Source organism: Mustela lutreola, chromosome 15, assembly GCF_030435805.1.
Source record: "Mustela lutreola isolate mMusLut2 chromosome 15, mMusLut2.pri, whole genome shotgun sequence".
NCBI classification, from domain to species: domain Eukaryota; kingdom Metazoa; phylum Chordata; class Mammalia; order Carnivora; family Mustelidae; genus Mustela; species Mustela lutreola.
The window spans coordinates 14565597-14593436 of record NC_081304.1 but is presented as its reverse complement, the minus strand read 5'-3'; the positions used below and the strand labels follow the sequence as shown (position 1 = coordinate 14593436).

Genomic DNA, 27840 nt, shown 5'->3' with positions numbered 1-27840 from the left:
TTGCTGGAATGGGAGCCAGAGGGACTCGGCTTGGCTTTTGGAGTCACTGTCCTCACAGCAACATGAGTCAACGGCGGACCCTCCTGAAAGGGGGTCTGCCATCCGCTTTATAAAAGAATCTTCCTCACCTGAGGGAGACCAGATAGGAAAAAAACGCATTCCCCATCCCAGCTATGCAGGGTGCCCAGCGCTGGGGAAGGTTGTCCTGCCGCCTGCCCGGCAGACCCGCCTTCGTCACGCCTCTCCCTCCTTCCGTTGCCCACCCTCCCCCCGCCCCAAGATGAGACATGGACATCAGAGTCACAGCCTGGTAAGAGCCACGATCATTAACTACTAGTTAACATGTAGAACTGACTACACGCCAAGCATTGTTCTCGGCACCTCCCATTCACGAGCTCTTACTCCTCACCATGATCCTCTCGTCACGCCCTTTGACAGAGAAGGAAACTGAGGCATAGAGAAGGTAAGTCACTTGGTGGAGGTGATTTATGTAGTAGACTGGGGCTGAAACCTGGCCCATGGGGCTCTCAGGAGAACCCCGGCACTTGAACACTAAGCTATACCGTCACCCGGGTCTTACGTGGACCATGTCCTTCTAGCACCTAACTTGTGGGGAGCAGGGAGGCGGGCAGGGGCACCTGGCTTCACAAACCAGTTAAAAAACAGAGTGGGGTCTGGTGACCATTGTGGTTCTGTCCTTTGCATTTATGCTAGGGCTCCTGGCAGAGGGCAGTAAGGCCTGAGGGGAAGGGGCATCCTGCCTGTCGAGGGGCACAGCTCCCTGCCACCCGTCTCTCTGTCTGCTCCTTGAGCCCCTCCTGCTCCTCCTGCTGCCCCATCCCCCAATGATGGCTGTTGACTGAAAACCTCCGGGAATAAAAATAGCTGTTGCTGACGAGGCAGAAGGGGGGCCAGAGCACATGAAAGGCCTGGGGCAGGGGTGATGGAGGTAGAGGGAACCTGGGATCCCCCCAGCCCCATAAGCACACACCTCCTAAAGGAGCCCCTGTATACCATGGCCTGTCTCTGCTGATATAGAGTGGGGACCCCTGCCGAAGGCCCAGCACCTGCCCCAGCCCTCAGGCTACCCATGGGAACCCCCTGCACTGCCCCCAAGTCTCAGGGGCCAGCTCTGCCCCCTATCCAGCCCTGCACCAGCGTCAGCACCCCTCACTAGCTGTGCGCCTTGGGCAAGGAACAGGACCCCCGGAGCCTGAACCCTTCCTCAAGAAGAGTCAGCACCTTGGGTGCTGACGACCACCCCCCTCGTCCTGTCCCTTCTCCCTACCTGCTCTCTTGGGACTCGGGCCTCAGATTTTTCATTTCCCATCAATGCATCTCTCTCCTGGAGAGAGCCCTTCTGCTCGTCTCGGTGAAGTCCAATCCCTTGTCTCCTCTCTTGCTGTGCCTGGCCCTGGGAGACTTCTCTGAACTCGATCCCCAGCTGGACTCCCCCCACCCCCTCCCTGCCACTCTCTACACTTTTCTCTGTTCTGGGGGCTGGAATGGCCTCCGGCCTCCGAAGGCAGGGCCCTTGTCAGGACCGCCTCCATAGTCTGGCCAAGAGATGTGTGTTTCAGGATTGAACTCGGGCTTCCCCGGGACCCTGGGCCCAAGCGTGGGACCCAGAAGCCCAGGCGAGGGAAACCGGTAGGCAGGCCTTGATGCTCAGGGCAGTCTAGAGCTAGGAAGGTGGTTCCAAGTCCCGAGTCCTCACTTCGGGCAGGTTCCCAACCAGAAACCACAAGCAAAGCCAGGCTGGGACAGGGGCACCTAGGAAAGACCCTTAATTATCTTCCCAAAACCCCAGTAAAAATCCCAGCCGATCCCCTGAGAGATGACTGGCATGGACACGGGAGGGGGCCCTTGGGTTATGTCTGGGACCTCATATCGCCCACATAGGTGATGTGGCTCCAATACGTATGTGGTCACCTCAACTGTCCATAACGTGGCCTCCAAGAGTGAGACCGCCAGCCACGGCCAGGGGGCTGGGGATGACCCAAGAGGAATCTGGAGGGTCCTGGGAAAACCGGTCCTGCCGCCCCTGGGGTCTCCTTAGCTCTCCAACTCAGGGCCCTGGGAGGCAATCATGGTCTTGGTCATAGAAGAATGACAATAGAACCCACCATTGGCTCTTCCTATCTCTCTGTCAGACCCTTCCCCTCTCCAGATGAGCCAGACTGGCCTCAAACTGGTCTCCAGCTGTTTTCCTCAAGCTGGCTGTTCTACAGAGGCTAAACTCAAGGGCCTTCCAGTCTCCCTTGGGCTCTGCCCTTCCCGGACTCTGGGTTGACTTATTTCCAGGCAGGCCCCCACTACTGCTGGTATGGGTGGACGGAGCCATGTTTAGGATCCACCCAGACGGCCCTCTCCCCACCTGGGGCAGTGTGAACCCTTGTGGTGCCCCGGCCTGGTGCCCCGGGCAGGGGGAGGGGCCGCAAGACGTGGTTAGCCTTTGCCACTGGGAAGGCGCTCAGGCCCTCTGTGCCACATCAGTGCCTTCTTGGAAAGACTCAAAAGCCCCCACCCCACCCTCAGGGCCCTCTAGATGGGGACTTCCCGATCTTTTGAACAAATGCTTCTCTCTGATAAGCAACACCACACTCCTCTCAAACTCTTTCTCCTACCTCTGCTCAGACCTTTCGGCTTCTCGAACTAGTGGCTGCCCGCCCCCTCTTCCCCGGAGGCCGGGGTGCCAGCTCTGCCAGCAGGGAGGGGGAAGGGGCTGCGTTCTGCCCTGGCGCCAGGGCCCCTCCTGAACTTCCCAGCGGCCCTTCAGTGCTGTGGCCCCATCTCCTTCCCCCTGGGCCAGGCTTTCTGCCTTCCCCACTTGTCCAGGAAAGGACACTTTCTGCCTTCCCCACTTGCCACAAGCTGCCCGGGGAGAGGCAGGGGCAGTGGGCAGAGCCTGGGCGGTGCAGCCTGAGATGTGTCCTCTGCTGGCATCTGGAAGATTCCTGTTTCAGCAGAGCAAAGGAGCCGCCACCACCCCCCACCCGGCCTCCCGCGGCTTTCCTCCCCCTACAGCCCTGCTTTCCCAGCCGGTGAACAGGCTGAGCCGCCACTGGGAACAGGCGTTTTGGCTTCCCCGCCTCTCCTCTCCTGAAGACACTCAGCCCAGTCCCGTCCCTGGGGTCACCCTGTGCTCATCTGTCTGGAGCTGAGACTTTACCACTGGGCCATTGGTGACCTCAGGACTCTTGCTGAGGGCAAAGACAGCCAGCCAGGGGCACCGAGGGCAGCCGAGGGGGGCCCCAAGAGGCGAGTTTGGGGACGGGGAGGGTCAAGGCCCAAGGAGCTCGGCTGCGGCCGGGGCAGAGCAGGGCCCGGTGTGGGCAGGAGGACAGCGGTGCCCGGAGCAAAGTGGTGGCTTCCTTGAAGCCAGGCTGGGCATGGGGCCAGGGTGCCCTGCTCCTCGGGGTTGCCGGCCCTCGGGGTGCTGGGCGGGGCGGGGTGCGGTACTCACTGCTGGACAGGAGCGGAGTGCTTGCGGCCGAGCCTGGAGCGCCGTGCCCACCTCGGGCTGGGGCTGGGACTCTGGGGGACTTGGCCGGGGGGCCGGCCGGCGGGGACAGCTGCTGCCGCTGATGTCACAGGGTCATGAGTGAAACCTGAGGACTGGGCCAATCTTCAGGTGGGAGCCTGGGCTGCGCTTCACCGGGTGTGCTCGGGCTTAGCCCGGGACCGCTCGGGCCCGGGGCCGCTGGCACACTCTTGCCTGTTCACACTCACACACGCGCACACGCGCACATGCACGTGCACACACAGTGGGGCACGCGGAGGAGCCCATTCACATGGGTCCTTTCCCACCCTTGAGGAGCTTACCCAGGCTCATTCTACACAACAGGATCCCTTCACACTCATTCCCAGGAGCCCCGGCGGCATGTGCCAGCTCGCACACTCACACTCGCTCCATACACACTCACGAACGTGTCTCCCTACAAATAACCATACTCACACGTGCTCAGCCATACACATAAATCACCCTTCATACATTCACACAAACCCTTCCACCGTGTGTTACCTCCATTCCCACACATGCTCATTGCTCACACAAACACGCAACCACACTCACATCAGGCTTGTGCATAGACTTGTATTATTACATACATATAGTCATATCTACTCTCCCGCCCAGGTGAACAAGAACACCACGTATTCCGGACACTAGACTTTTATCACTGTGTGTCCACACACCTATACTCACAGTCACGCTTGGGCTTTCACGCACGTCCGTGCATGTCCCTCCTATCTGCACCGTTGTCTAAGTCCACGCTCCTGTTCCCATGTGCACAGGGCCACCTGTGTGTACCTATGGTCACTAGATATTCATTAAGTGTGTGCCTATCTGTACACACACACACACACGCGCGCGCATAACTGTCCACTGGACGACACAGAAGTCTCTAGAGTCATTTCTCCACCACCACTCTCCCCACCACCCCCGCCACCATCCCACTCACTAGACGTCTGTCCCTCAGAGCTTGGGGAGCGGAGGGTGGGTTGGGGGTAGCATGAGGTGGGTTTAGCTGCCCCCCACCCCCCAACTACCCCCCCACCCCCTCTGCATTCTGGGGCTGTGAGGACCCCTAGTGGAGCTGATATGAAACAACCCACCTCCCAGCTCGCCCACTGCACTTGCCCCAGGCGGACTACAGAACCCTTCCCTGGCTGAATCCAGAGTCACTGTTCCCCAAAGCTCCCAGCATTGCTCCCCGTCTCCCATGCCTGTCCCTGACACCATCTTTTCTGGTAGCCAGAGCTCCAGCCGAGCAGAGCCCAGGACGGAGTGACCTTTGTGAGGGGCTCAGGGAGGCCTGGGGGGTGGTCACCCTCAGTCCGAGGCTGGTTGGCCTCTCTCCTCCCAGCACACTCTCGGTGGATCCAGCATCAGCCTTGGCGAACCCCTTCTTGGGGGCCAGGCCTGGTTGTGGTTGGAGAACTTTCTACTATGCCTGCACTGCCCACATCTCTCCCCAGGGGACCAACACCAACTTCATACCCTCAGAGGTATGTCTCCAAAACCTACAGGTGTGAAGTGGGTGTTCTCTGTGTGTGGTTCTTATGCTGCTTGGCTCCCACACCTTTCTGACACAAGTTTTATTGCTAATGTGATCCGGGTGTCTGCACACCCCTGCTTCTTCTTTGCATGGATCCTCTTCTTTTAGCGCTCAGAGGAAAAGCAAACATTTTGTCTCTTCCTTCCCAAGTTGTCTCCCTGAAACTGTTCCCTAGGGTTCCTGTCATTACTCATGGCCCTGCCTTGGCTCCAGTTTGCTTTGCTGCTGGCTACTGTCCCCTTGGTAGCTCACTCCTCCCTGTCTGTGGGCACTGGAGAGGAGGTAGGCAGGCAGCTGTCATTTCCATTTATGGTCTCTACCTGGGCACTACCTAGAGCTCTATGGGGTAAGAATTTCTTTAATGAGGGGCTGAAGTAATTGAAGGGAATTGTAGCATATGAAGGGTGGGGAGGGCGGCTGTGTTCGGTTGTCTGGGTCGTACACTGTACAATTCTGGGCACCAATCACATTTGTTATCATTGTAGATTCATGTGTTTAAGATGATAATTGTCTAGCAGATGGTATCAAACTATCTGGAGGACAGGGCTAATGTTTCTAATTTACGTGAGGTGTCATTTGGACTAGGAATAAGACTGACTGGAAAACCAAAGCTGTATGTGAAATAAGACTTTTCCCCAAAGCCCAAGAAGAATGAATCTCTCTTTCTCTTAATGACAATATTCCTCCTTCCTTTGGGGAACTTCTCTTTCCCTACCTTAAATATGTCATTCTGGTATGGCTGCTGATTACACCCTCCACCTTGGCCATGGAGGTGGCCAGGTCACCCAGGTCTGGTCAACGCTCTTGGCCACAGCGGTTGGTCCCAAAGGTAGATATGTGGCACAGGTAGGGTCAATCATAGTCCCTCCTGGGGATTTTTGTGTATCCATACAAAAGAAAGATAATCTGTCTCTCCTCAGGATTCTCTAAGTTTGTGTAGAGTAACTGAAGTAAGTCTGAAGGTGCCTGAGGCATGTCTCCCACCAAGTGGAAGAGCCTGTCTGTGGGATAAGGAATGAGAACACCACACACAGGTGAGGGAGATGAGAGAGGGACCTGAAGGCCCTGCTTGACCCTTGAGTCAGTGGGACTACAGAGCAGCCCTGTCACCGTCCTCCCCCATCACGTGAGCCAAAACGCATCCCTCTTCCTTAGGCCAGTTTAGGCTGAGTTTCAGTTGGCCACAAACACAAGAATTCTGCAGAATAGGACCACCTTTCAGAAAATCCTACCCTGACCTTGTCGTATCCTGTCCTGGCCACTACCCTCCACTCCTCACCCCCACTTGGGCCTCAGTTTCCTCCCTGAGCCATTCACTCAGGGGGACTCCCTGGGATCTTCAGCAGGTGCTCCTCCATGGTTGGCGGCACGCCAATTCCAGGGAGTAGGGGAGGGGCTTAGGGCTCCATCCCACAGCTCACAAGGAGAGCCACAATCTGGAGAAACAACACAGTCAGAACCTTGAAGAAGAAAACTGGAATTTCTTTACTCTGGTATTTTCAAGGCCTTCCCAAAATAGCCAGTCAGTCAGTCATGTAAATAGCTCCTTCCAGTTAGTGTCCCCATTAGGACCAGGGCCCAAGAAAAGGGCCTGCAGTCGGGTCGTCTCTGCTCAGCACTTCCTCATCTGTACCAAAAAGAAACACTGAAATTTCCACCAGAGTCCTTTTCTTTTCTCTCCGTTCCCATCTGAGGAGGAGAGGAAGGAGCTCATGTTTTGTGTGTGTGTGTGTGTGTGTGTGTGTGTGTGTGTGTGTGTGTGTTTTTAAATGACTGTGCAAGCTTCCTTTGAGTGACTTGCCTTCAGTTATATAGCCATTCCCTTCTTGGAGGACACTGGTATGTTCAATTTTCGACCCTTAAAAGTAACACTGTGATGAACACACTTGAAGAGAAATCTTTTGCTGTGTTTAGTTTATTCCCAGAAATAGATTTACGGAGGCAGCAGGGAGGATTTCTGATATATGTTGCTGTGGGACACTCGGAAACAAACAAAAGAAAAACCCGGTAAAACAAAACAAAACAAAACAAAACAAAAGCAAAGATACGAACGAGAGTCCTCATGGGGACAAAATGAAAAGGAAACAGGTAGAGTGCTCAGTGCCTCAAAGAAAGTAATAGTGGGCCAGCCAAGTGACTGGAAAGTCACTTCCTCCCGTCAGACTAATGTCAGATCTATAAGCAAAAAAGCTCAGGCAGATAAACAAATGCAGTTTTGCCATTCTTCAAAAGGCAAATGCTTCGGTTTCCTTTGACAAAGAACTCGACTTACATACGGAAACCAGACCATTTTACCTCAGCCCTATCTTCCAGAACACGTGTGGGCTCAACAGACGATCTTATGTCTGAGGTACTGAAGTAATCGCCAAGCCCTGCCTGTTTTCCACAGCTGCCTCCAGCCTGCTCTGGGCTGCTTTTATTTATTTTTAATTTTTTATAAGATTTTATTTATTTGAGAGAGAGAGAGAGAGAGAGCGCACAAGCCGGAGGAGGGGCAGAGGGAGAGGGAAGCAGACTCCTCTCTGAGCAGGGAGCCCACCGTGGGTCTTGATCTCAGAACCCTGGGATCATGACCTGAGCAGAAGGCAGATGCTTAACCTACCGAGCCACCCAGGCGCCCCTTTGGGCTGCTTTTAGAGGGAGGAGGATGGTGGCCTCCAGCGGGTCTGCCTGCTGCCAGTTTTGCCTCAGTTTATTCCATTGGCTCTTACACTATCAGATGACTTTTCTTCAGCATCTGTTTTGCTATTTTACTTCACTGAACACAGATTTATCATAGAGCTACTAGGACTGCGTTTTCCAGGAGTTTTTAGCAGCCCAGGGACAGAGACAGAGAGAATGGGGGGCTGGTGTCTTAGTGTGGATTCCCCCAAAAGCAGAGCCTGAGACAAGGATTTGGGAGCAAGTAGTTTATTTGGAAGGAGCTCCCAGGAAGCACTCACCGTGGAGGAGTGGAGAAATGACAGAGGAAGAAAAAAAGCCAGTGAAGTGTATATTCTCTTGGTAAGTAGGTTGTAACTGGGAAACAGGGAGGTGTTGACAGACTTCGGGGGGTAGGATTCTCCCAGAGTTGCCCCACTGAGGCCAGCGGGCTCTACTGTCAGTTGCTGTCCCTCAAGTGCATCAGGGTTGCTTCTGGCCAGAAGTCACTGGCCTGCCTCACCTGTAGCCAGAAAATATCCCCAGGTGGAGACGCTGTAGGTGAGTTCAGGAACCAACTGTATACCATGTATACCATTGGGAAGATACATCCCCGTCAGACATTTGTTCTTCCTAATTCTGGTTGACATACACGAAGACGTGAGGAACAAGATGAATCTTCCTAACACATGGCCGTGCACACATCACCCCCCCCCCCATTTCTGTCCTGCTCATAATGCACCAAGAGCTCTCTATTACCCACATGGCACAGCGTAAATTCCTGACGGGGCCTGTGAGTCTGACCTGTTTCTGGCTGGGCTGCTGGAACTTCTCTCAGCCCAGACCCTGCACCACAGTCAGACAATGTGCCCACTGCATCATTACAGGCCTTCCATGCCTGACCCTACACCTTTGCCTAGGCTGTGTCCCCAGCCTGGCCTGCCCTCTCTCTCTCTCCCACACGGTTTGGCCCCATCCCAAGATGATCCGCTTGAGAACGCTATCCCTCAGTGATCAATTCATCTCTATATGACCCCTTCTTCTAGGTCTCTCCCGCGGGAGCCTTGTATTTTCGCTCCCTTCTCCTGAGTACATTTTCACTTCCTAACAATGCTGGGACCAGCCAGAATACACCACTGTGCCTCCAGTGTTCAGAAGGGCCCCTTGTGGGCAACTCCTGGGTTAAGGTTTTGCTGATGCTAAACACAAGGACTGGTTTTGCCCCTCTTGCTGCCATGAGGGTGCAGAAGGAAAGACGGAAAGATGCCCCTCTGGGCTCCTCCCACTCCATCCAGGCCTGCCACCAAATTGCCGGATGTCAGCTTGTTGAAGGCCACTGAAGTGGTAAGACTCCCAGCTAAAGCTCTGCCCACAGGTCCCCACCCAGGGACTAAGACACAAGCGAGGAGGTCCGAATGGTCTTTGTGGTTCTAGATACCAGAACTCCCGAGAAGAGGAGCTGAATAGAAGTAGAGGGTGGGGGAAAGGCAACTCAAGGGCGCTAATCCCAGCTTCCTGTCTGGATTTTCCTTGACTGCTGCTCAGGGCCTATGTTAGGATGGTCACAGCTGCCGAAATAGATCTCTCCCCTCACCTGTTCCGAAGCCAAGAAGACCTTGATAACTTCCTGTCAAAAGAATGCATGCTTTGGTCATTTTTCCAGGATGTGGGATAATAATGGGGGCACTGGTGCTGATCTCGCCACGCTTCTCCACCTCTGTCAAGCAGCAGCCAGGAATGAGGGAGCAAAAAGCCACGGGGGGGTGGGGGTGGGGGGGGTGTCATGGGGCCAGCCACCTGTTTCTGGCCAGAGCCCAGCCTTTTCTGTGAGCTTGGTTGATGTTTCCGTCCTTGGTCGGCTCCAGAAACCACTCCTGGCCCAAAGGATGCCCCTCGGATTCAGACTGACGGAGAACACACCCTTTGCCTTCAATCACCTGCCCTTCCCTGCCCAGCCTGCGTACAGAATGTTCTGTTCTTGCTTAACTCATCACCCTAGCCAATCCTGGGACCTGAAAACCAAGTGTTGGCTTTGGCGCCAGAATTCCCAGCCCCTCACTCATTCTTGGTCCCAGAAGTGCGCACGGCTGGAAGGTACAGCGAGGACCAGGGAGCTCGGCGGCGCAGGGGTGTTGGAGGTGGACATCCGGCAGAGGAAGCGGCCTCCTGGGGCAGGGAGTCCTCGGGGACTCCTTGTTCCCCGCCACCCCTCCGCCAAGGTGAGGAGAGCAGAGCGCGCCCGGAGCCCCGGCGCCCGGGAGGGACCTGCGCATGCGTGGGAAGAGACTTTGGCGTCGCCCTCGTCGCCCAGGTAACCCCGACCCGCAGGTGCCCGCATGGCCTCCGGCACTGGAGGGAGCTGGGGTCAGGCCCCACCGCAGAGTGCCGCCCGGACGGTGAGGGCTGAGCCGGCTTTTACCTGGGAGGCCTGGGGGGTTGGCTGACTGGGGAGCCGTCCCCGGAGGGACAGAACCCTGGAGGAAGTGGGGTGGGTGCAGAGAGCGACTCCAGCCGCCCGGGAGACTCCGGGAACCGGGAGGCGTGCGGGCAGGCAGGAGAACGAGGTACGGCGGGGCGAGGCCACTCGCGGGGTGCACGGGGGCAGGGGGTGGGGAGAACTTGGTCCGATCCCTTGCCGGCCACGCAGAGCTGAGTCTCTCCCTCCCCCCAGCCCTGGGTGACGGTCCTGCAGCCCGTCGTGTGGGCGGTCCCACCGCCAACCCCGCAGCCCGGTGGACTGAAGGAAGGTGAGACTCCGGGCTCACCCGCCTTGGTACCCCACTCTGCTTCGGACATTCTCTGGGCGCCCTCGCAGCACCTCCCTCCCGCGCGGTCCTGGGCTGGGCGTTGGGGGGTGGGGCGGGGGAGGTAAGGCCCTGGGAGCGGGCGTGGGCCTGCTGAACTCCCCTTTCCCTCCCGTCCGTCCGCCAGACCTGCTGGAACTGATGTTGCTGCAGAACGCGCAGATGCACCAGCTGCTGCTGAGCGGGCTGGTGGCCGCGGCGCTCAACCCAGGACCAGCCTCTTGCCACCCGCAGGTGCATCAGCTGGGGGTGGGGTGCAGGTGTGCCACCGCGTCACCCACCTGCAAGTCCAAGGGTGGGGATCCACCTTGGGTGGATCCTGGAGAAAAAGAATCAGGCAACAGTGCAGCTGTCCCCACTGGGTCCCTTTGGCATCTTATGTGCCAGGGCCCCAAAACAACATGGAGTGGGAGTCCCCAAATCCAGAGCACTCAGGTCTTGTGTTCAAGGAGGTCTCCCTGCCAGTGTACCCCCTACTACACTGCAGGCTCAGGAGGATAGGCACCCTGTACCCAGAGTCTGCAGGTTGCCGAATACTTATTAGGAGCTCTGGTGATATTTGTTAAACAAGTAAAAAGATAAATGAATAACTATGAATACAAGGCGACTTAGCCCGACCAACACAGGGAGAGCAGAAAGGTACGAGCGAGCGCGCACATGCGCGCACTGGGGCTTGAGGAAGGGCTCCTTGGAGGAGCAGGGGACCTTGGAACCAGTCCTTGAGAGCCACGTAGGATTTTGGCGCTTGGAGGAGGCCAGGTTGTGTCCACCATCCAGGCTGTGGAGGCTGCTGGCCCTCTTCACACCCTGGCCTTCGGGGGCACCTGGGATGAGCACCCCACCTCCCTGATGGGGCTGGTGGGTCCAGGGGCAGGGGGCAAGGCCAGATGTGGGTCACTGGCCTCCTGACCCCGCTCGCTCTGGAGTCATACCTGGATTCTTCCAGTCCCTGCTCAGCCACTTATTAGTGGGCGACCTAAGACAAGTTCCTCAACCTCTCTGAGCCTCAGTTTTCCCTCCTGCAAAATAAGGAAAAAACGTCTCCAAAGTACCTGACTTGCCCACAGTAGCTGCTCAGTAAAGGGCAGCCGGTTTATCATGCTAGCCTGGGGAAATCAGAGGAACAGAGAAGTGGGGGTGGGGACACTGGGTCCTATTTCATCCTCCCTCCTCCCTTTGACCCCCAATCCCCAGGTCTACCTGGAGGGTCAACAGGAGGAGGCGGCGGAGGAGGAGGAGATGCAAGCCCTGGAGGAAGGGCCTTTGGTGATTCACCACCACTACCTGCCCTGCCCGATGTCCATGCTGGGCCCCTCGCTACCCTGGCCGGTCTCTTCCCCTTCCCTCCCCCAACATCAGCCCCACTTGCAGGACACAGCCAGGATTCAGCACTGCCCTCCTGCCTCTTGGAAAAGGAAGGGGTAAGTGAGGACAGGGGATCTGGGTGTTGCCGAGGTCCTGCTCTGGGGCTGGGCTGGAAGAGCCCACTAGGAGCTGGGCGTGGGTGAAGATACCTCTGGGTAAGGCCCTAGAGACCGCTTCTGATGCGGGGGGGTCTTTCTTTTCTTTCCTCCATGTTAGGAGAGCTGTAACCGTGCCCCCACCCCCACCCCCCAGTGCCACAGGCACTGTGGGTGCGGATGTGCCCCCTGCTTCAGGTAGGGGCAGGGCGGGTGGACAGTGGGGCCCAGGGATGGGTCAGGAGGCCAGGAGGGCCATGTTGGGGGCAGGGGAGCACCTGTCATCACTGCTGCCGGCCACTGGCCTATCCCCTTCCCTTTCACTCCTTGGGGCCCTGTTAGGCAGGCGGGAGCCAAGACACAGGTGTCGTCTCTCCCCAGACTACTATGATGCCGAGAGCCTACCATGAGGACAGACACCGGCCCTGGGACCCTGCCAGCTTCATTGCAGAGCTGGAAAGAGCCCTGGAGCCCCCGAGTGCCCCTCTAGAACCTACGACTCTGCACCCATGCCTGGCAGCCCTCCCCAACCCACCCCACAACCCCTCAACCACAGCCAGGCCCTCTCCTGTGTGAATCAAAACCCTCTTCACCACATGGAGACCTTGAACTGGCCTCAGCTCTGCCCCGGAGCACAGTCCCCTCTAAGCACATCCAGAGCTGGGAAGCCACCGCGGGTGGGGGGCCTTGGGTGTCTGGAAACCAGAGCCCTCCCTTGACCTCCTCCACTCACCCCTATCTGGGATGGCAGTGCTGTCGGGTCTTGGTGGCCTAGAGACAGAGCAGGAGGTGAGGGAGGACTTGTGTAAAGCTCTTTGAACGCCTAGAGTGATGGGGGAGAGGCCTGGCTCAGAGGGTCCTGGAGCTGAGCCAGTTCCCTTGGGCCCACCCTTGCCACAGGAAGCTGGCTCTTTTGGCCAAAAGAAGCCAGAGCTGCCCTGCTCCAAGCAGGAGTGGCCTGAGTCTCCGAGTACCAAGTAGGAACGGAACGTCTCTCTGCCCTCCTGGGCCAGGGCGTGTCTCCCCCGGCGTCCCTCAGGAGAAATGAGTCACTCAGGGCTCCGCGAGGATGGGTATCTGGTGCCTGGGCTGGTCAGCATGGGGACACCCCAGGGCCTGGGCTGGCTGGGGCTCTGGAAGGTCCCTGTGAGGGAGAAGCTTGAGGGAGGCTTAGGAGACCTTTGGGGAGAGAAGTTCAGGCCCGGTGGTTGCCTTTCCTGGCTGTGGAGTTCTATCCCAGGAGAAGACATGGAGGCACAGGATTGGGTCCACATGTTTATATGCAGACTAGTAAAGGAAACGACCCCATTGTCCTCGGCCAGGGCTAGACCACAATCCTGAGGAGTCCCGCTGAGTTCCAGCAGATGCTGCAGCGGTGGCCGTGCCACTCATGTAGGCTGTGCCAGTAGGCCCGACTCGGGCCCTACCTAAGCATCTTGTACCCCGTAGGCGCCCATCCGCCTCTGGCGCCAGTGCTGGCCCAAGATGAAGCACAGGAGGATAGATGTCACAAACAAGAACAGCAGCACCGACACGACGGAGATGATGACCACCATCTGGTTGTCCGGCGTGGGCTCTGGGGAGGGAAGAGGGGGCAGGGGTCTTAGATGTCCCCTGGTCCCTGATGGCAGGGCCCGGGGGGAGTAGTGTCTGCCTGTCACCTCCCCATGCCTCATCTGTCTTGCCGCCACCTAGGCTGCAGAGAGGAATGGCCAAGGGTGTAGGATCTCGGGGAAAGTTAGGTGGGGTCCGGGCTACCAGCCAGCCCTCTGTGAGGCCGTGGATGTTCTCCTGCCACCGGCCCTTGGCACCAGCATATGCTGGCCACTGTGGCCTGGATGGCAGCATGGTCCAAGCCCAGCCCTGCCCTGGGCAGAGCCGAGGGAGCTCCTACCAATCCTACCAAAGTCTCCGGAGACAGGGAACACCTTGACCATCAAGAGCCACGGAATAGCGGAGCTCCAGGGGACCTCCAGGCCCAACCTCTGAACGCAAAGAGGGGCCATGGCCAGAGAGAGGAGGGTGCCTTGGTCAAGGTCACGCAGTTTACTCATTGCTAAGCAACTAGTTCAGTTCCAAACTGGGCACTCAGAGAGAGCTCCGGGGAAGAGTGAGAGGGAAGCCCCGGGATTCAGTGCGGGGTCCCTGGGTGCCTGCCCCCTGAGCCGGCGCAGGGAGTGCTGAAGGCTTTTTCCTCCCCTAAGGAACAGAAAGCGATTGTCCTCCCCCACCCCTCCCATCCTGGGGGCGCCCCTCACCGTAGACCTTGAGCATCTGGGGCTCGGAGACCTGGTGAAAGATGGCCCCACCGCGCGAGCTCAGATCCAGGCGGGCGTGGCACGAGAAGTTGTGGCGGCCGTCCTCCCTGTGAGCCATGCCCTTGTGCGTGGCCGTGGCTCCTTGGGTGTCATTTTTCTCCCCCGTAAAGGTCTTGTTGCACAGGGTCTCCTTGCCACGGAGCAGTGTGAGAGTGAGGCTCTCAAGGGGTTTCACATCCGGCACGTGGCACTCAACGGTGAAGGACTTTCCCACAGCCACCCACGTGGGCTGTATCTTCAGGAGCATTTGCTTGGGAGGGTCTGTAGGGAAGGAGGAGGGAGAGCTAGTCAGGGCGAGCGTGTAGTCCCAGGCTCCCCACCCTGCCCCCGGCACTGCTGTGTTCTCGGGGCCTCGGCTAGACATGGGGAGGGGGGCCCCGGCCCGGCCTGCTCTAGAGCACAAGGTGGAGGATGGACGGGCTGGGAGTTTTACCAACATGACGTTTTCTGGAATCAAGAATCGAGGTGGTCAGGGGTCTATGAAGAGGAGGTCTAGAAATTGTACAGTTGACTAGAAACAAAAAAAATGTTGTCTCCTTCTTTTCCAGAAATCAAACAAATTTCCATATCAAACAGCTCACCAGATAATTGTCCTGAGACTAAAAAGGGAGTGCTCACTGGAACTGGGCCAAGAGTTGTGGGGTCTTCATTTAAGGGGTGGGGGCTGGAGTCTGACCTGCCTTGCTTAGTTAGACCTGCCATCCCTTGTCTATTAAACGGGACCCTCAGTGGTAGCCTGGATACCCTGCCCCCCTCACCCCGAGGTCATATGTTGGATTTAGGACATGTTCCTTTTCACTTGATCCCCTGATGCTGGTCATGGGGAGCACCAAGCCATAGCCTTGGTGCCGAGATGCTGAGAGAATCCTGCCCTCTGGGAAGGTCTCCCTGGCCTGTGTGCAGGTGTGTATGTGGGGGGGATGGTTCCACATTTGCCAGGGGCCCTCAGGAATATAAAAGCAGGGGTGCCTGGGTGGTTCAGTCTATTAAGCATCCAACGCTCAGTTCCGGTTCAGCTCATGATCTTAGGCTTGTGAGATCGAGCCCTGCGTCCGGCTCCACGCTCAGCCCCGAGTTGGCCCGCGTTCTCTCTCCCTCCCTCTCCCCTCCCTCCCTACCCACCTCTCTCAAATAAATAAATAAATAAATCTTTAAAAAAAAAAAGAAAAAAGGAAAAAAGGACTATAAAAGCACCAGGTGATGGGTTAACCTCCTCTCCGTGAGACAAAGGGGTGACTGGAGAGCATGGTGGCCCTTCTGTTGGCACCCTGCTAATTGTGTAGGGGGGTAGGGGGTGTCTGGTGATGGGGCTGCTACTAAGTAGGGAGGAGACTGTGAGCATGGTGGGGAAATGACTTGTAAATCTGTGCAAACCTTGCCTGGACTGTCTTCTGAGCAAGCCACAGAGCTGGCGTGGCCAGCAGGCTTGAGGAAGCCAGGGAAGGTTGTGAGCAGATTCCAAGCCCACGGGCAAGTCTGGCTCCCTGTCACCCCAGGAGCCCCGGGGGGTGGGGGCCAGAGCGAGTGCCCAGGGTAGCTCTGCAGACAGCAGACACGGGCTCTGCCTGGTGAGGAGGGCCCCAGAGGGCAGCACTCACAGAACACGCTGACGTTAAGACTCTTCAACTTCTGACTCCCGAAGCAGGAGAAGTAGCAGTGGACGACGGTGTCCTGATAGATGTTGGAGACCAAGAACTGCTTCCACTGGGGTCCAGACTGGTTCAGGGTCTTGGTGAGCGTGGTCTCCAGGCCCCCGATGTTCGGGTTTGCACAGCTGGTGCTACAGTTGACCAGCTGGGACCCTCCGGGCTCCACCACCAGCTGCTCCGGATACATGTGGACCTCGAACTCCTCCCCAGACCCTGGAAGACCAGAAAGACAGGGCAGCAAAGGTCTCTGCTGCCCTGCCCCCTGCTGGCAGTCTGATCACGGGGCAGGTGCCCAAGAAGATAGGCCAGAGATGGCCCCTCTGCCGCTCTTCTCTTGTTCAGGCCTTGCTATTGCCTGTGTCTAGACTGTGGGCAAGGCTTTGCATATTGCCCGGGTCTAGACCACAGAGGCTGCCCCACAGCCATCTCCCTGCCTCTGGGTGCTCTTCCCCCAGCCCACCTTTGGATGAGTCTTCTCCGCGCACAGCCTCCCTCTCCATGCAGAGGGATCCTATGCAATCTTCAAAGCCCAGCCCAAATACCCCTTCCCTCCATGAAGGCCTCTCAGAGATGGAGGTGGACTGGGTCCTCTGGGCTTTTCCTCCCTCCTTTCCTTCCTTCTGCAAATACTGTTTGATTACCTGCTGTGTGCCAGGCCCTGTTCTAGGCTCCAGTGACACAGCAGTGACCCAAGCAGACCCAACCTTGCCCTTGCAGAGCTCCCATTATCACGAAGGAGACAGACAATAATCAGCAAGTGAGATAGCCAGCTTGTCAGACAGAGATCAGTACCTGAGGCAGGACAGGAATGGGGTGGAGTTGCCATTTTAATAGGATCGTCAGTCCGGACCTCACCACGGCATCGACATTTGAGCAAAGACATGGAAGAGGTGGGTGTGAGCCCCGCAGATACTTGGGGAGCAGGGAGTGTTCCCGGAGTTAAGGGTCAAGGGCATGCTTGGTGTGCTTGGGGACCAGCAAGATCAGGATGGGGTAGAGCCCAGTAAGGAGGAAGGCAGGGGGAGAGTAGTTCAGGAAGGTAATGGGACCACCTTGCCAATGACTGGTAGAGCTTCTAGAAGGCAGGGCCCAGATTTCCCTCAGTGCTCAGCACAATGCCCCGTGTGTGACGGACATTTGGAAGTATTTGATGCATCAAGACTGAGTCCTCGGAGCTCACCTCCCACTCAGAGGTCCTTGATCTCAACCAGCTGGGCCTGTCCTGTGCTCCCTCCACACCAGCATGTCCCCACTCAGCCCTCAGCGAGTGGCATATAATGAAGTGGCAAGAAAGGAGCTTTGCAGGTAGACGGTGCTGGATTTGAATCCTGAGCTGTGTGACCCTGGGCAGGGTGCTTTCTCTCTCTGAACCTGTTTCTTCATCTGTCCAATGGGCTAGTAACCCCTTTCCTGCAGGGTTGTGGTGAGGTAGCCCTTGAAAAGCACCTGGCAGGTTGTCCAAAACAGGCTCAGCACACGGTAGCACTTTCCTCCACAGTCCCCTGACTCCCTGGAGGACTCCCTTGGACAGTAGTCAAAAGGCCATGTCCTCTGCTGCCCCCTGCCGTCCCTGGGCCACATCCGGCCTCAGGCCTCACACAGCCCACCCCTCAGCCTCCCCGACCTGCCACTTCCACAGGCCCTGAAGCCATGGGGCCTGTTCAGCCTGCTGTTCCACAGGCCGGCTTCCCCCCACCATCCAGGATCATGGGGGAACACGGCCGGCCCCACATCCAGTGCCCAGGCTGGGCTCCCTCTGTGTTCAAAGCCTCAGTGACTTCAGGATCAGCCCTGCCTCCCACCCCAGACGCCAGGGAGCCGGCAGCTCCCATTTTGGGCTGGCACGTGCCAAGTCAGGAACCCCGGGTACCAGCTCACCTGGGCAGCAGAACAGGGCAAGAAGGGCGGTGGGCAGACCCCAGCATCCAAAAGGGGACATCTCGAGGGGCATCCACGGGCTTGCTGGGAACAGCCGAGGGCCTCCTGGAGGGAGATGGTGGACCCAGGTCAGGGAGTGGTGGCCTAGAGCCGCAGCCCGGAACCCCAGCCTTCTATGAGCTGATGACCACATTTCCTCTCATTATCTGAGAGGTCTTCTGGAAGCCACGTGGAAGGCCAGCTCTCAGAGCTCCAGGCCTGCAGGAACGCAGGCAGAGGAAGCTGGGAGGGAGCCGATAAGCCAGGGTATACCCTGGCCTCCCGCCATGCTGCTGGGCAGGGGGCAGGGCGAGTGGCAGGCTCGCATGTGTGCGAGGGTTGTGTGTGCACATGGGGCTCGGGGCACTGTGTGCGCACAAAGGACAGTGAGGCCTACAAGCCCCAGACCTGAGAACCCCCAATCCCACAGGTTACATTATTGAGTTCCCTTCTGGGAACAGAATATCTGAAATCAGGTCTGCCCAGGACATGCCGCCTCTGTCGCAAAGCGGGCCGGGAGCTGGGCTTCTCTAAGGACACCCGGGCAGGCCCTGAAGGTGCTCCAGGGGCCACCCCCACTGCCCCCTGACACAGCTACTGAAACCTCCACACCCACTGGGCTCACGACCTCAACCCTCCCTGACCCAGCCGATAGGGACAACTTGAGGGAAGAGCTCCCATGACAGTCCCCAGCAGCCCAGGCACTGACAGAGGTAATGGGGGTCGGTCTGGCTGTAGCCCAAACCCCCAGCCTCCATTTCCAGGGCCTGGCTTATATGGTGTCTCCCCCTCAATCCTTCAGGGGAGCCTTGGTCCAGGGAGGGGGGCATTACAGTGCTTTGTCACCTACTCCCGGAAGCAGGAGTCCCTGGGACCAGCAGGGAGAGGCAGGAGAGGAGTGATTCTCCTTGCTTTATCGAGGGGGGCCCCAGCATTTTCAGGGCTCGAGCCCAACTCTGTTCCTGGGTTGTGAGGTCCTGGGTTGCGAAGTTGTGTCCTTCTCTTTGGCTGCTGAGGCCAAAGGCTGTCACCACCGAGTATGGTGTGCAAGGGCGGCCGGTCAGCCTGGATGCGGGGATGTCCCCAGACCACACTGCTTCAGAGCGAGGCAGAGAGAGGATGGAGGAAGAGTGATCTGTGACCCCAGCCCGGGATCTAGTCCATGCGGCGCAGCAGGGAACACTCCTCCAGCCCACGGAGAGGCAGAGGGTGCGGCCTCAGGGCTCAGACAGTGGGTGCTGCCGTGCTGGAAACTCTGTGGTCTCCAGTGGGTCAGAGTAATAATAATGAGGGCAGCGACAGCAGCAGAAATTATAACAAAAAACCATGCAAGAGTGAACTGACTCCGGGTCAGCACGGTCGTAAGTGTACCTCTGTCGTAAGTAGGTCCTCTCGCTGTCCGCATCTTAACAATGGGGAAACTGAGGCACAGGGTGATGGACTTGCCCAAGGTCATATCCCGAGGAGAGAGTGAAGTCTTTCTGAGTGAGAGGAGGGCAGGGCTAAAGGAGGGTAAAGGAGGGGTTCTTACAAGCTACATCCCCAGGAGACCCTTGAGAGAGAAATGCAAGAGAGCAGAAGCAGAGGAAATTGCTGGGCCTTCCTTGCCACGAGGAGCTGGGCGGGGGTAATGGTGGTGGTGGTGGTTATGGGGGGTGTTTTGTGTGTGTGTGTGTGTGTGTGTGTCTGTCTGTCTGTCTTTTGCCCAGGGAGTTCCAAACAGCTTCTGGAAGGGTCTATGCCTGTGAATCCCAATCGCACGCACAGCTGGACCAGCCAGACTCCATCCCCACCAGTGTTCCACAGAAGCTTCTGGGGCCCACAGGTCCTGCTTTAAGCTGGTCAGCCCCTGTTCCCACCCACCATTTCCTCTTTGATCTCTAGGGAATGTGGTTTTGCATCTGATAGCTTACACATCAACGTCCCCCACCCCCGCCCCCTGCTGGCCTAAACCCCGCCCCCCTGCCCCCACCCCTTCGCCCCTGCCCCCCACCCCACCCCCCCACCCCACCCCCACCCCCCCACCCCCACCCCCGGCGCCGTGAGAGTGGAAGCTCATTCTAGAGCTGTTTGCTGTTCTAGAGCGGATATGGTAGGTTGTACCTGGCAAAGAGTTGATGCTGAGTAACTGTCCAGTAAGAGGATAGATGGAGGGAGGGGGGGAGGGATGAGTAAATGAACAGAAGTACTTTGTCTTGGTGTACAACCCAGATAAGATTGGATCGGAGGGGGTCTTTCTCTTTGTGCCCAGTGTACCTTTCTCCTGGTGAGGTCTCTGCTGACCCCCAGGCCACGGAGCTGAGCTGAACACCTAACAAGGCCAACCAGGGCTCCTCATCCCCCAAAGATGGGCCCTCAAACAGGGCAGTGGTTTTTCTGGGACTTTCTGAACCAGAACTGGTAGGAACAAGCCCTTCCCTTTCTGATCCTAGCAGAGGCCCCCATGAGCCAGCAGCTGTCGGCCCTTATGCCCCCAGCAAGTGAAGAAGCTGATAGAAAGGAACTTGACTCAGTGGAGGGAAGGTGCTTCAGAATTGTCCCAGGTCACGTGCTGGCTGCCAGGTGGCCTCTGGATGGCAGGGCTGGTGATGATTCTGTGTGGCAGAAATGAAAAAGCTTTCCAAGCTGGAAGGTCCTGGCCCTTCAAACCTGCCCACGGGAGTCAGGGTCCTTGGGAAATGGGCGTTACTTGGAGCCTCGTTCTGCCTCCCGGGACTTCTGGGGAAGACTTGGGAAGGCGGTGCTGGGGGCGGAAGTGCTGTCCTTGCATGAGGCTGTGAGGCCTTCTGGGAGAAAGAGTGAAGTGGATTTGGCAGCTTGATGATCAGACCCTAAAAGGCCAAGGTAGACGCTTCCAAACGAAGAGGGAAGACCAACGCTTCCTGTCACCAAGAAGATGCCCAGGGATGACAGGAACCCAACCATGATGTTGATGAGAGAAGAAATTCAGGTGCTCCTTCTTGGAGCTCTGTTCTACTACCAAATAGTCCCTGCCATTATCTTTAGGTCTCTGAGCTCTCCAGTGAAGGGGACAAGAAAGCTGGAAGGGTTAAGATGCAGGAGCATTTGAGGGGAATGGAGATTGGTGTGTTGGTTTTTGGGAGTGAACTCATCTCTTTACAGGGTAGGGAAGGGTTTTATCATGACTGGGTCTTAATCCAACGACTTCTCTTGTGTTCCCAACAAAACCATCTTTCAAGAACCAAGATGAGAGAAAGATAAGCAGAGACTGAGTTTACCCTCAAGATACCTTCACTAAAGGAATTTTTAAAGATGTGCGTCCAGAAGAAAAAAATGATTGCAGGATAGTTTTCTATGCAAGAAGGAAGCATGGGAAAATAAAATGGCAAATGAATATGGAAGATAAATATGTAATTTTTATAATATTTAATTTGAGAAGTCTTAAAAAGTTCAAAACTAAAATTCTGGGCAATAATATTTAAGAGAGGATTACAATTAAAGCTTTCTAAACTCTGCATTGTTCGGGAGGGAGGATATACTTTAAGCTATAACAAGCATGGTAAAATTTCAAGAAAAACCAGCAGAGAGTGTTTAAGCTCTAAACCCCTAGAGAAGGTTAAAATGGCGTGAACACAAACAAGCTTCAGTCAAAAGAATTAAAAGAGGAATGGAAGAAGAGGGACAAATGTACATTTTTAAGAAGATGGTATTGAAGAGCCCAAATTTGTAATAATCCCAATAAAGATGAAAAATTTAACTATGGTTAAAGGAAAGAGATTTTCAGATAGAATTTTTTTTAAATCCTTGCCCTGAGGGGGCACCTGGCTGACTCAGTCAGTGGGAGCATGGGACTCTCTCGATCTCAGGGTCATGAGTTCAAGCCCTATATTGGCTGTAGAGATTACTTAAAAATAAAATCTTAGGGGCACCTGGGTGGCTCAGTGGGTTAAAGCCTCTGCCTTCGGCTCAGGTCATGATCTCAGGGTCCTGGGATAGAGTTCCGCTTCGGGCTCTCTGCTCGGAGGGGAGCCTGTTTCCTCCCCTCTCTCTGCCTGCCTCTCTGCCTACTTGTGATTTCTGTCAAATAAATAAATAAAATCTTAAAAAAAAAAATCTTACAAAAAAGAAAATCCTTGCCCTGTGTGAACCTATTTCTGTCTGGTGTCTGGATTTTATGCAAGGACAATGCCTTGTATTCATAAATCAGTCACAGCAGAACAGCCAGGAAGAGGAATAGTACATGGGCTTGCTGCCTTTATAAACCTTCAAACTTTTTTTTTTTTTTAAGGTTTTATTTATTTATTTGACAGACAGAGATCACAAGTAGGCAGAGAGAGAGGAGGAAGCAGGCTCCCCTCCGAGCAAAGAGCCCAATTTGGGCCTCGATCCCAGGACCCCAGGATCATGACCCGAGCCGAAAGCAGAGGTTTTAACCCACTGAGCCACCTAGGTGCCCCTAAACCTTCAAACTTTTAATGAGATTCAGGGCAATTCCCTTGGAAACGACAAGGTCTCACGTGACCCGCATGACCTGGATCGCGATTCCCTCTGGGGCCCTGGCGACAAGCTTTTTCCTGCACATGCAACTGAGTTCTGAGTCACTTTAGCTCTCAGACAGCTTAAAGCCAGAGTGTGCCCTGACCGTTTATCAGATGTAGGTCAGAGGTGTTGGACTGAAAGGACGGATAACATATGGATGGGAACCATCCCGGCAGGAAGCAGAAAGGGAGGGACTTCCCAAGATGGAGAAAGAGGGTCTGGGAGGCAGTAACCTCTTGTGTCCTCCCTTGCTTAGATTTCTGGTGATACCCCCATCACAGGGGAATCTGATTGGATGTGGAAGCCACATCCTGTTCTCAGCAAAACTTGATTTCCGATTTCTAAGAGAACGGAGGAAGGAATGGGAAACTAACATTTGATGTGAAACTAACAGTTGATGTGTATTCTCTGCTAGGAACTGAACGAGGTTTTAATACATTGTTTTATTTAATGTCACACAAAAATAAGGAACCATTCTGCATTCTGATTATGCAATAGAGAGAGTAGGGCTCAGGTGAATTGATGGCAGGCCGAGGTCATGGAGCTAAGAAGTGATAGAGCTAGGAGAGGAGAAATTAGGAAAGATCGGTGGTTGCTGGGAGTCGGGATGGAGAGACGGGTGAATAGGCAGAAGACAGAGGATATTTAGGGCATAGAACGTATACCGAGACTGAATGCTGATATAACCATGACTTTGGGTGCTGATGAAGTGCCGGCGTAGCATCACTCAAGGTAACAGACATACTCCTCTGGTGGGGGGTGTTGACGAAGGGGGAGTCTCCACATGCGTGGAGGCTGTTTTGTATTTTGCTGTGAAGATAAAACTACTCTAAAAAAATAAATTCTATTTTTAAAAGTAGCTCAAACACACAAGCTCAGAAGAGAAACTTCTGGATTAGGGTTCTTGCCAACTTGTTGAAAATACAGGTTTTTAAACTCAACTCTTACTCAGTAGGGTGTCGTGGAAGTTGTGGACTCAGTCGTTCCTAAATTCTCATCTCGGATTAGATTTTTAAAACATGAAAATACAAAACCCAGGGTGCTTGGGTGGCTCAGTCGGTTGAGTGTCTGTCTGCCTTCGGCTCAGGGCATGATCTCAGGGTCTTACGATGGAGTCCAGCATTGGGGGGCAGGGGGTGGGGCAGGGTCCCTGCTCAGCGGGAAGCCTGCTTATCTCTCTCAAATAATTAAATAAAATCTAAAAAAACAACCCCCCCCCCACAAAACCCCATTCTCTGGTGTTTATGAGACACACCTAAGGCATAAGAGTATGGGGTGGTTGAAAGTCAAAGGCTGGGAAAGAATATACCCAGCAAACACTAACCAAAAGAAAGCTGGGAAAGTTCTGTTGATATCAGAGAAAGAGAACGTCTAAGACAAAAATACGAGGGATAGCATAAATGTCTGGACTAAAGGGAGAGATCAGCAGAAAGTTAAAATTCTTCTAAATTTGTAAGTATCCACCTTGAAAGAACCAGAAAGAGATCAAACCATGATTACAGCAGGGGATTGTAATGCACGTGCTCAATCAGGAATAACGAAGCCGACAAACAAGAGTGTGAGGAATGGATGAGTTGAAACACATAATTTAAAAGCTCGATCTGCACCTAAATTAGAGACCACAAGCTCTTCAAAAAGATAGATTTTAGGGCACCTGGGTGGCATGGTCTTCGGCTCCGGTCATGATGCCAGAGTCCTGGGTTTGAGTCCCGCACTGGGCTCCCTGCTCAGTAGGGGGCGCTGCTTCTCCCGCTCCTCCCCACTCATGTTCTTTTGTTGTCTCTCTCTTAAATAAATAAGTAATAAGTAAAATCTTAAAAAAAAAAAAAGGCTTTATAGCCCCATATACTCAGTAATGTGAAAACGTACTCTGACCCACAGGTCAACAGAAGACATTGCAATGACCCGTTCAAAAAATCTTCGCATCGAGCGATACATATATTAAAATGTCTGGGATGCATCGGAAGTGGCACTTGAAGGGAAATGGATAGCCTTGAATGCTTGCATTCGAAAAAAAAGTCAAAAATGAGTATTCAATCTTTAGGAGGTAGTCAAGAAGTTAGAAAAAGAACAGCAAAGAAAACCCAAAAGTGACTCAAAAGGGAATCAAGATCAGGGCAGAAATCAAAGTAAACAGAACAACAAAGTAAACGCAAAAGGGAAAAATAAGGAGCAAAACCCAACAAAATAGAAAACAAAACTATGGTAGACAGGATTAATGAAACCAAAAGTTTTCCAGAGAAGCTCATAGTGCGGGCAAGTCTCTGGGGGAAATCTACTTACAAACCAAAGAAGGCACAAGTCGCCGTTATTCGTTATCGAGAATGAAGAGAGGATTACAACGAAGACAGTACAAACCTACAGAAACAGAAGGTTGACGTGGTTGCCAGTGATTGGGGGAGGGGAAGTGAACTTGTGTCTTTCGCATAGTTTCAGTTTGCCAAGACGAAAACACTCTGGGAATTAGCTGCCAAACAACGTGAATGCACTTAACCAATTCTACACCCGAAAATGGTTACAATGGTACATTTTATGTTATGTGTATTTTACCACAAATAAAAATTTTAAAACACTATAAATAAGTAACGCAAAAAAAAAAAAAAAAAAAAAAAAAAAGCAAAGCAGGCCAAATCTTAGAAAGATAAAATTTACTAAAATTGATCTGAGAAGAAATAAAAAAATAAAAAGTCTGAATGGTTCTATAACTACTAAAGAAACAGGGGCGCCTGGGTGGCTTGGTTGGTTGGGCGGCTGCCTTCGCCTCGGGTTGTGATCCCAGGGTCTTGAGATCGAGCCCCACATCGGGCTCCCTGCTCAGTGGAGAGCCTGCTTTTCCCTCTCCCTCTGCTAGCCACTCTACTTGTGCTATCTCACTGTCAAATAAATAAATAAATAAATAAAATCCTTAAAAAAAAACCCTGAATCCATAATTTAAAATCTCCCCACAAAGGAAACACCTGGTCCAGATGGTGTTATGCAAGTTTAAGTAGAGGCAATTCTAATTTCATAGAAACCCTCCCTGAGAATGGAAAAAGCAGGAACACAACTCCTTCTACGAGGCCAGGGTAACCTTCACCTTAACATCAAAATGAGACCAGTGCCGGATGAGAAAGAAAGATTAGAAGCCAGTCTCACTCATAGATGTAGATAGATGCAACAATAAAATGCATATGGATATAGATGCAACAATTAAACGAAAAATGCTAGCCAACTAAATAAATACATGTAGCAGTGTATAAATATACACATCATATCCAAATTGAATTTATCTCAGATATGCAGATGTGGCTTAACAATAGAAGAAAACCCACAGATATCATTTATTATGCCGGTAATAGAAGACTTTGTGGGGTGCCTGAGTGGCTCAGTGGGTTAAGCCTCTGTCTTCGGTTCAGGTTATGATCCCAGGGTTCTGGGATTGAGCCCCGCATCGGGCTCTCTGCTCAGCGGGGAGCCTGCTTCCTCCTCTCTCTCTCTCTCTCTGCCTGCCTCTCTGCCTACTTGTGATCTTTATCTGTCGAATAAATAAATAAAGTCTCCAGAAAAAGAAAAAAAAAAGACTTTGTGCTCTGTCATATCACTTCTGTCCTCCTCTGATATCAGTAGTACTTAATGTGGATAATTTCGTACAGACTTAGACTTCCCTCGCCCTGCAGTGTCCCGCCTCAAGTTTATACCATGTTTCTTTTTCTTTTCTTTTTTTTTTTTAAAGATTTTATTTATTTATTCGACAGAGAGAGATCACAAGCAGGCAGAGAGGCAGGCAGAGAGAGAGAGAGAGAGGAGGAAGCAGGCTCCCCGCTGAGCAGAGAGCCCGATGCGGGGCTCGATCCCAGGACCCCGAGATCATGACCTGAGCCGAAGGCAGCGGCTTAACCCACTGAGCCACCCAGGCGCCCCTGTACCATGGTTCTTTTTGCTTCTTACCCCCAGTCTTCTTCAACGCTTTAGAAGCCACATATCAGCCTGCTAAGTGTTTCCCAAAAGTGTGAGAGAAGTTCCCTAAGGCACATCCCTCCCCCAGTGAGGGACCAGCGAGAGGATGATATGAGCTTCAGCTTCCTGTACTCCTTGGGCGACTGTGGGAGGCCCCTGGCAGGCTCCTCTGAGCGGGAGTCAAGCTCCCTTTGCCTGTGGCCACGACATCAGTCACGCACCTTTAACCGGCTTTTCTTTCTCCCCCTCTCTGTCCCCCTGCTCTTTCACTCCGGGCTTTCTGGGATCACCTCTCAAATAACCTGCCTGAACCCAAGTCCTTGTTCCAGGCTTTGTCTTTAAAGGAGCCCAAACTGAAAACTTACTTAACAGATTTAAGAAGAAAAAACAGGATCATCTAGAAGAAAACAAATTCAATATCCTTTCGTGAAAAAGATCTTAGATTAGAAGGAAACCGTTTTTTTCTTTTAAGTAATCTCTGCATCCAACATTGGGACTCAAACTGCCATCCCCGAGATCGAGAGTCACACGCTCTACCGACTGAGCCCGCCAGGCACCCCTAGACGGAAACGTCTTTAAGCTGGTAAAGAGAATTTACAAAAAGCTTATGCATGGATTATATTTAATGAGTAACTCTCAGGAGCATTTCCTGTAAAAGCAGGACCCAGAGGAGGATGCCCACTATCTTTGCTATTTTCAACATTGCTCCAGAAGTCCTAGACAAACTATCAGCGTTTTCATATGATAGGACTGCGTGGGTCGAAAATCCAAAAGAATGGTCTCACAAGCGATTCCAAATTACAAGGGATTTTAGCAAGCCAACTAGGTTTCAGATCAGTATCCAAAAACAAGTTGCTTTTATGTCTATGAGTAACATAGAATAACATAATTTTGAAAGCACGTCACTTATAGCAGCAGTAAAAGAGGAATCACCTAGCAAAACCCGTGTCAGACTGATAGTAAGAAAGTTATCAAAGGGATTCATCAGGAACCCCAGATGCCATCCCAAGAAGAAGGGGACGATTCCTTTCTCTCTGCATCTGCTCGGAGCACAGCTCTGACGGTTCAAGCCTTACCCACATGGGCCCGCCGACCAGAAGGCAGCCCCATGCTTCTAAATCCGTCACCCGAAGGCAGAGCAGGAGAGGAAGTAGGAGGACAAAAACAGGAAACAACCGTAAAAGCAAGGTCAATCTGGGCGGTGGGGTGGGGGGCCCCACTTCACCCAGCGGGGAACATCTGCCCAGAAGGAACTCTGGGGATCTCTGCCCGCTTTCCTCCCCGTTCCCAGGGAAACGGGCCAAGAAAGGGGAAGGGACTAGAAGTGAGGCCTTGACAGTCCGTCGGAAACCCTTTCCATGCTGCCAAGAGGGAAGGGGAGTCGTGACCTTACCCGTGGTCGTGGTGGTGGTAGTGGGCTGGCTGCCGATGGGAGGGCTGTGCGGGGTTGGGGGGCAGGAAGCAGGGCAGCCGGAGCCCAGCGCCCGGAGAGTGGAAGGGGAAAACGTGCTCCCGCTTCTGCGTCTCTGCGGTTCTGCGTGTGTGAACTCGGACTC

General features: G+C 54.2%; 3 protein-coding genes across 6 annotated transcripts in view; 1 reads left to right on the top strand and 2 right to left on the bottom strand.

Moving 5' to 3' along the window:
- The window catches only part of SCN4A (sodium voltage-gated channel alpha subunit 4), a 43301-nt gene extending 39709 nt beyond the window's left edge, over positions 1 to 3592 (bottom strand). Inside the window, exon 1 of the mRNA XM_059147479.1 lies at positions 3467 to 3592. The gene's annotated coding sequence lies outside the window, so the exon portion shown is untranslated. The remainder of the gene's footprint in view (positions 1 to 3466) is intronic.
- PRR29 (proline rich 29) lies at positions 16 to 12510 on the top strand. 3 transcript variants are annotated; one of them, XM_059147482.1, is made up of 6 exons: positions 16 to 463; positions 5981 to 10096; positions 10372 to 10447; positions 10632 to 10738; positions 11699 to 11925; positions 12086 to 12510. In XM_059147482.1, exons 2-6 carry the CDS (start codon positions 10037 to 10039, stop codon positions 12372 to 12374), a joined length of 759 nt encoding a protein of 252 aa, XP_059003465.1. In that variant the 5' UTR covers positions 16 to 463; positions 5981 to 10036; the 3' UTR covers positions 12375 to 12510. The 3 variants fall into 3 exon arrangements, with proteins under 3 accessions (XP_059003465.1, XP_059003468.1, XP_059003467.1); XM_059147484.1 differs by lacking the exon at positions 16 to 463 and having other exon boundaries at positions 6849 to 10096; positions 12086 to 12162; positions 12346 to 12510; XM_059147485.1 differs by lacking the exon at positions 16 to 463 and having other exon boundaries at positions 6842 to 10096; positions 12346 to 12510.
- A 716-nt stretch (positions 12511 to 13226) lies between these two features.
- On the bottom strand, positions 13227 to 27840 carry ICAM2 (intercellular adhesion molecule 2). Of its 2 annotated transcripts, none has more exons than XM_059147481.1 (5): positions 27678 to 27840; positions 17810 to 17914; positions 15881 to 16144; positions 14223 to 14543; positions 13227 to 13540 (listed from the first exon to the last, which is right to left on the bottom strand). In XM_059147481.1, exons 2-5 carry the CDS (start codon positions 17880 to 17882, stop codon positions 13392 to 13394), a joined length of 807 nt encoding a protein of 268 aa, XP_059003464.1. In that variant the 5' UTR covers positions 17883 to 17914; positions 27678 to 27840; the 3' UTR covers positions 13227 to 13391. The 2 variants fall into 2 exon arrangements, with proteins under 2 accessions (XP_059003464.1, XP_059003463.1); XM_059147480.1 differs by lacking the exon at positions 27678 to 27840 and adding an exon at positions 27361 to 27409.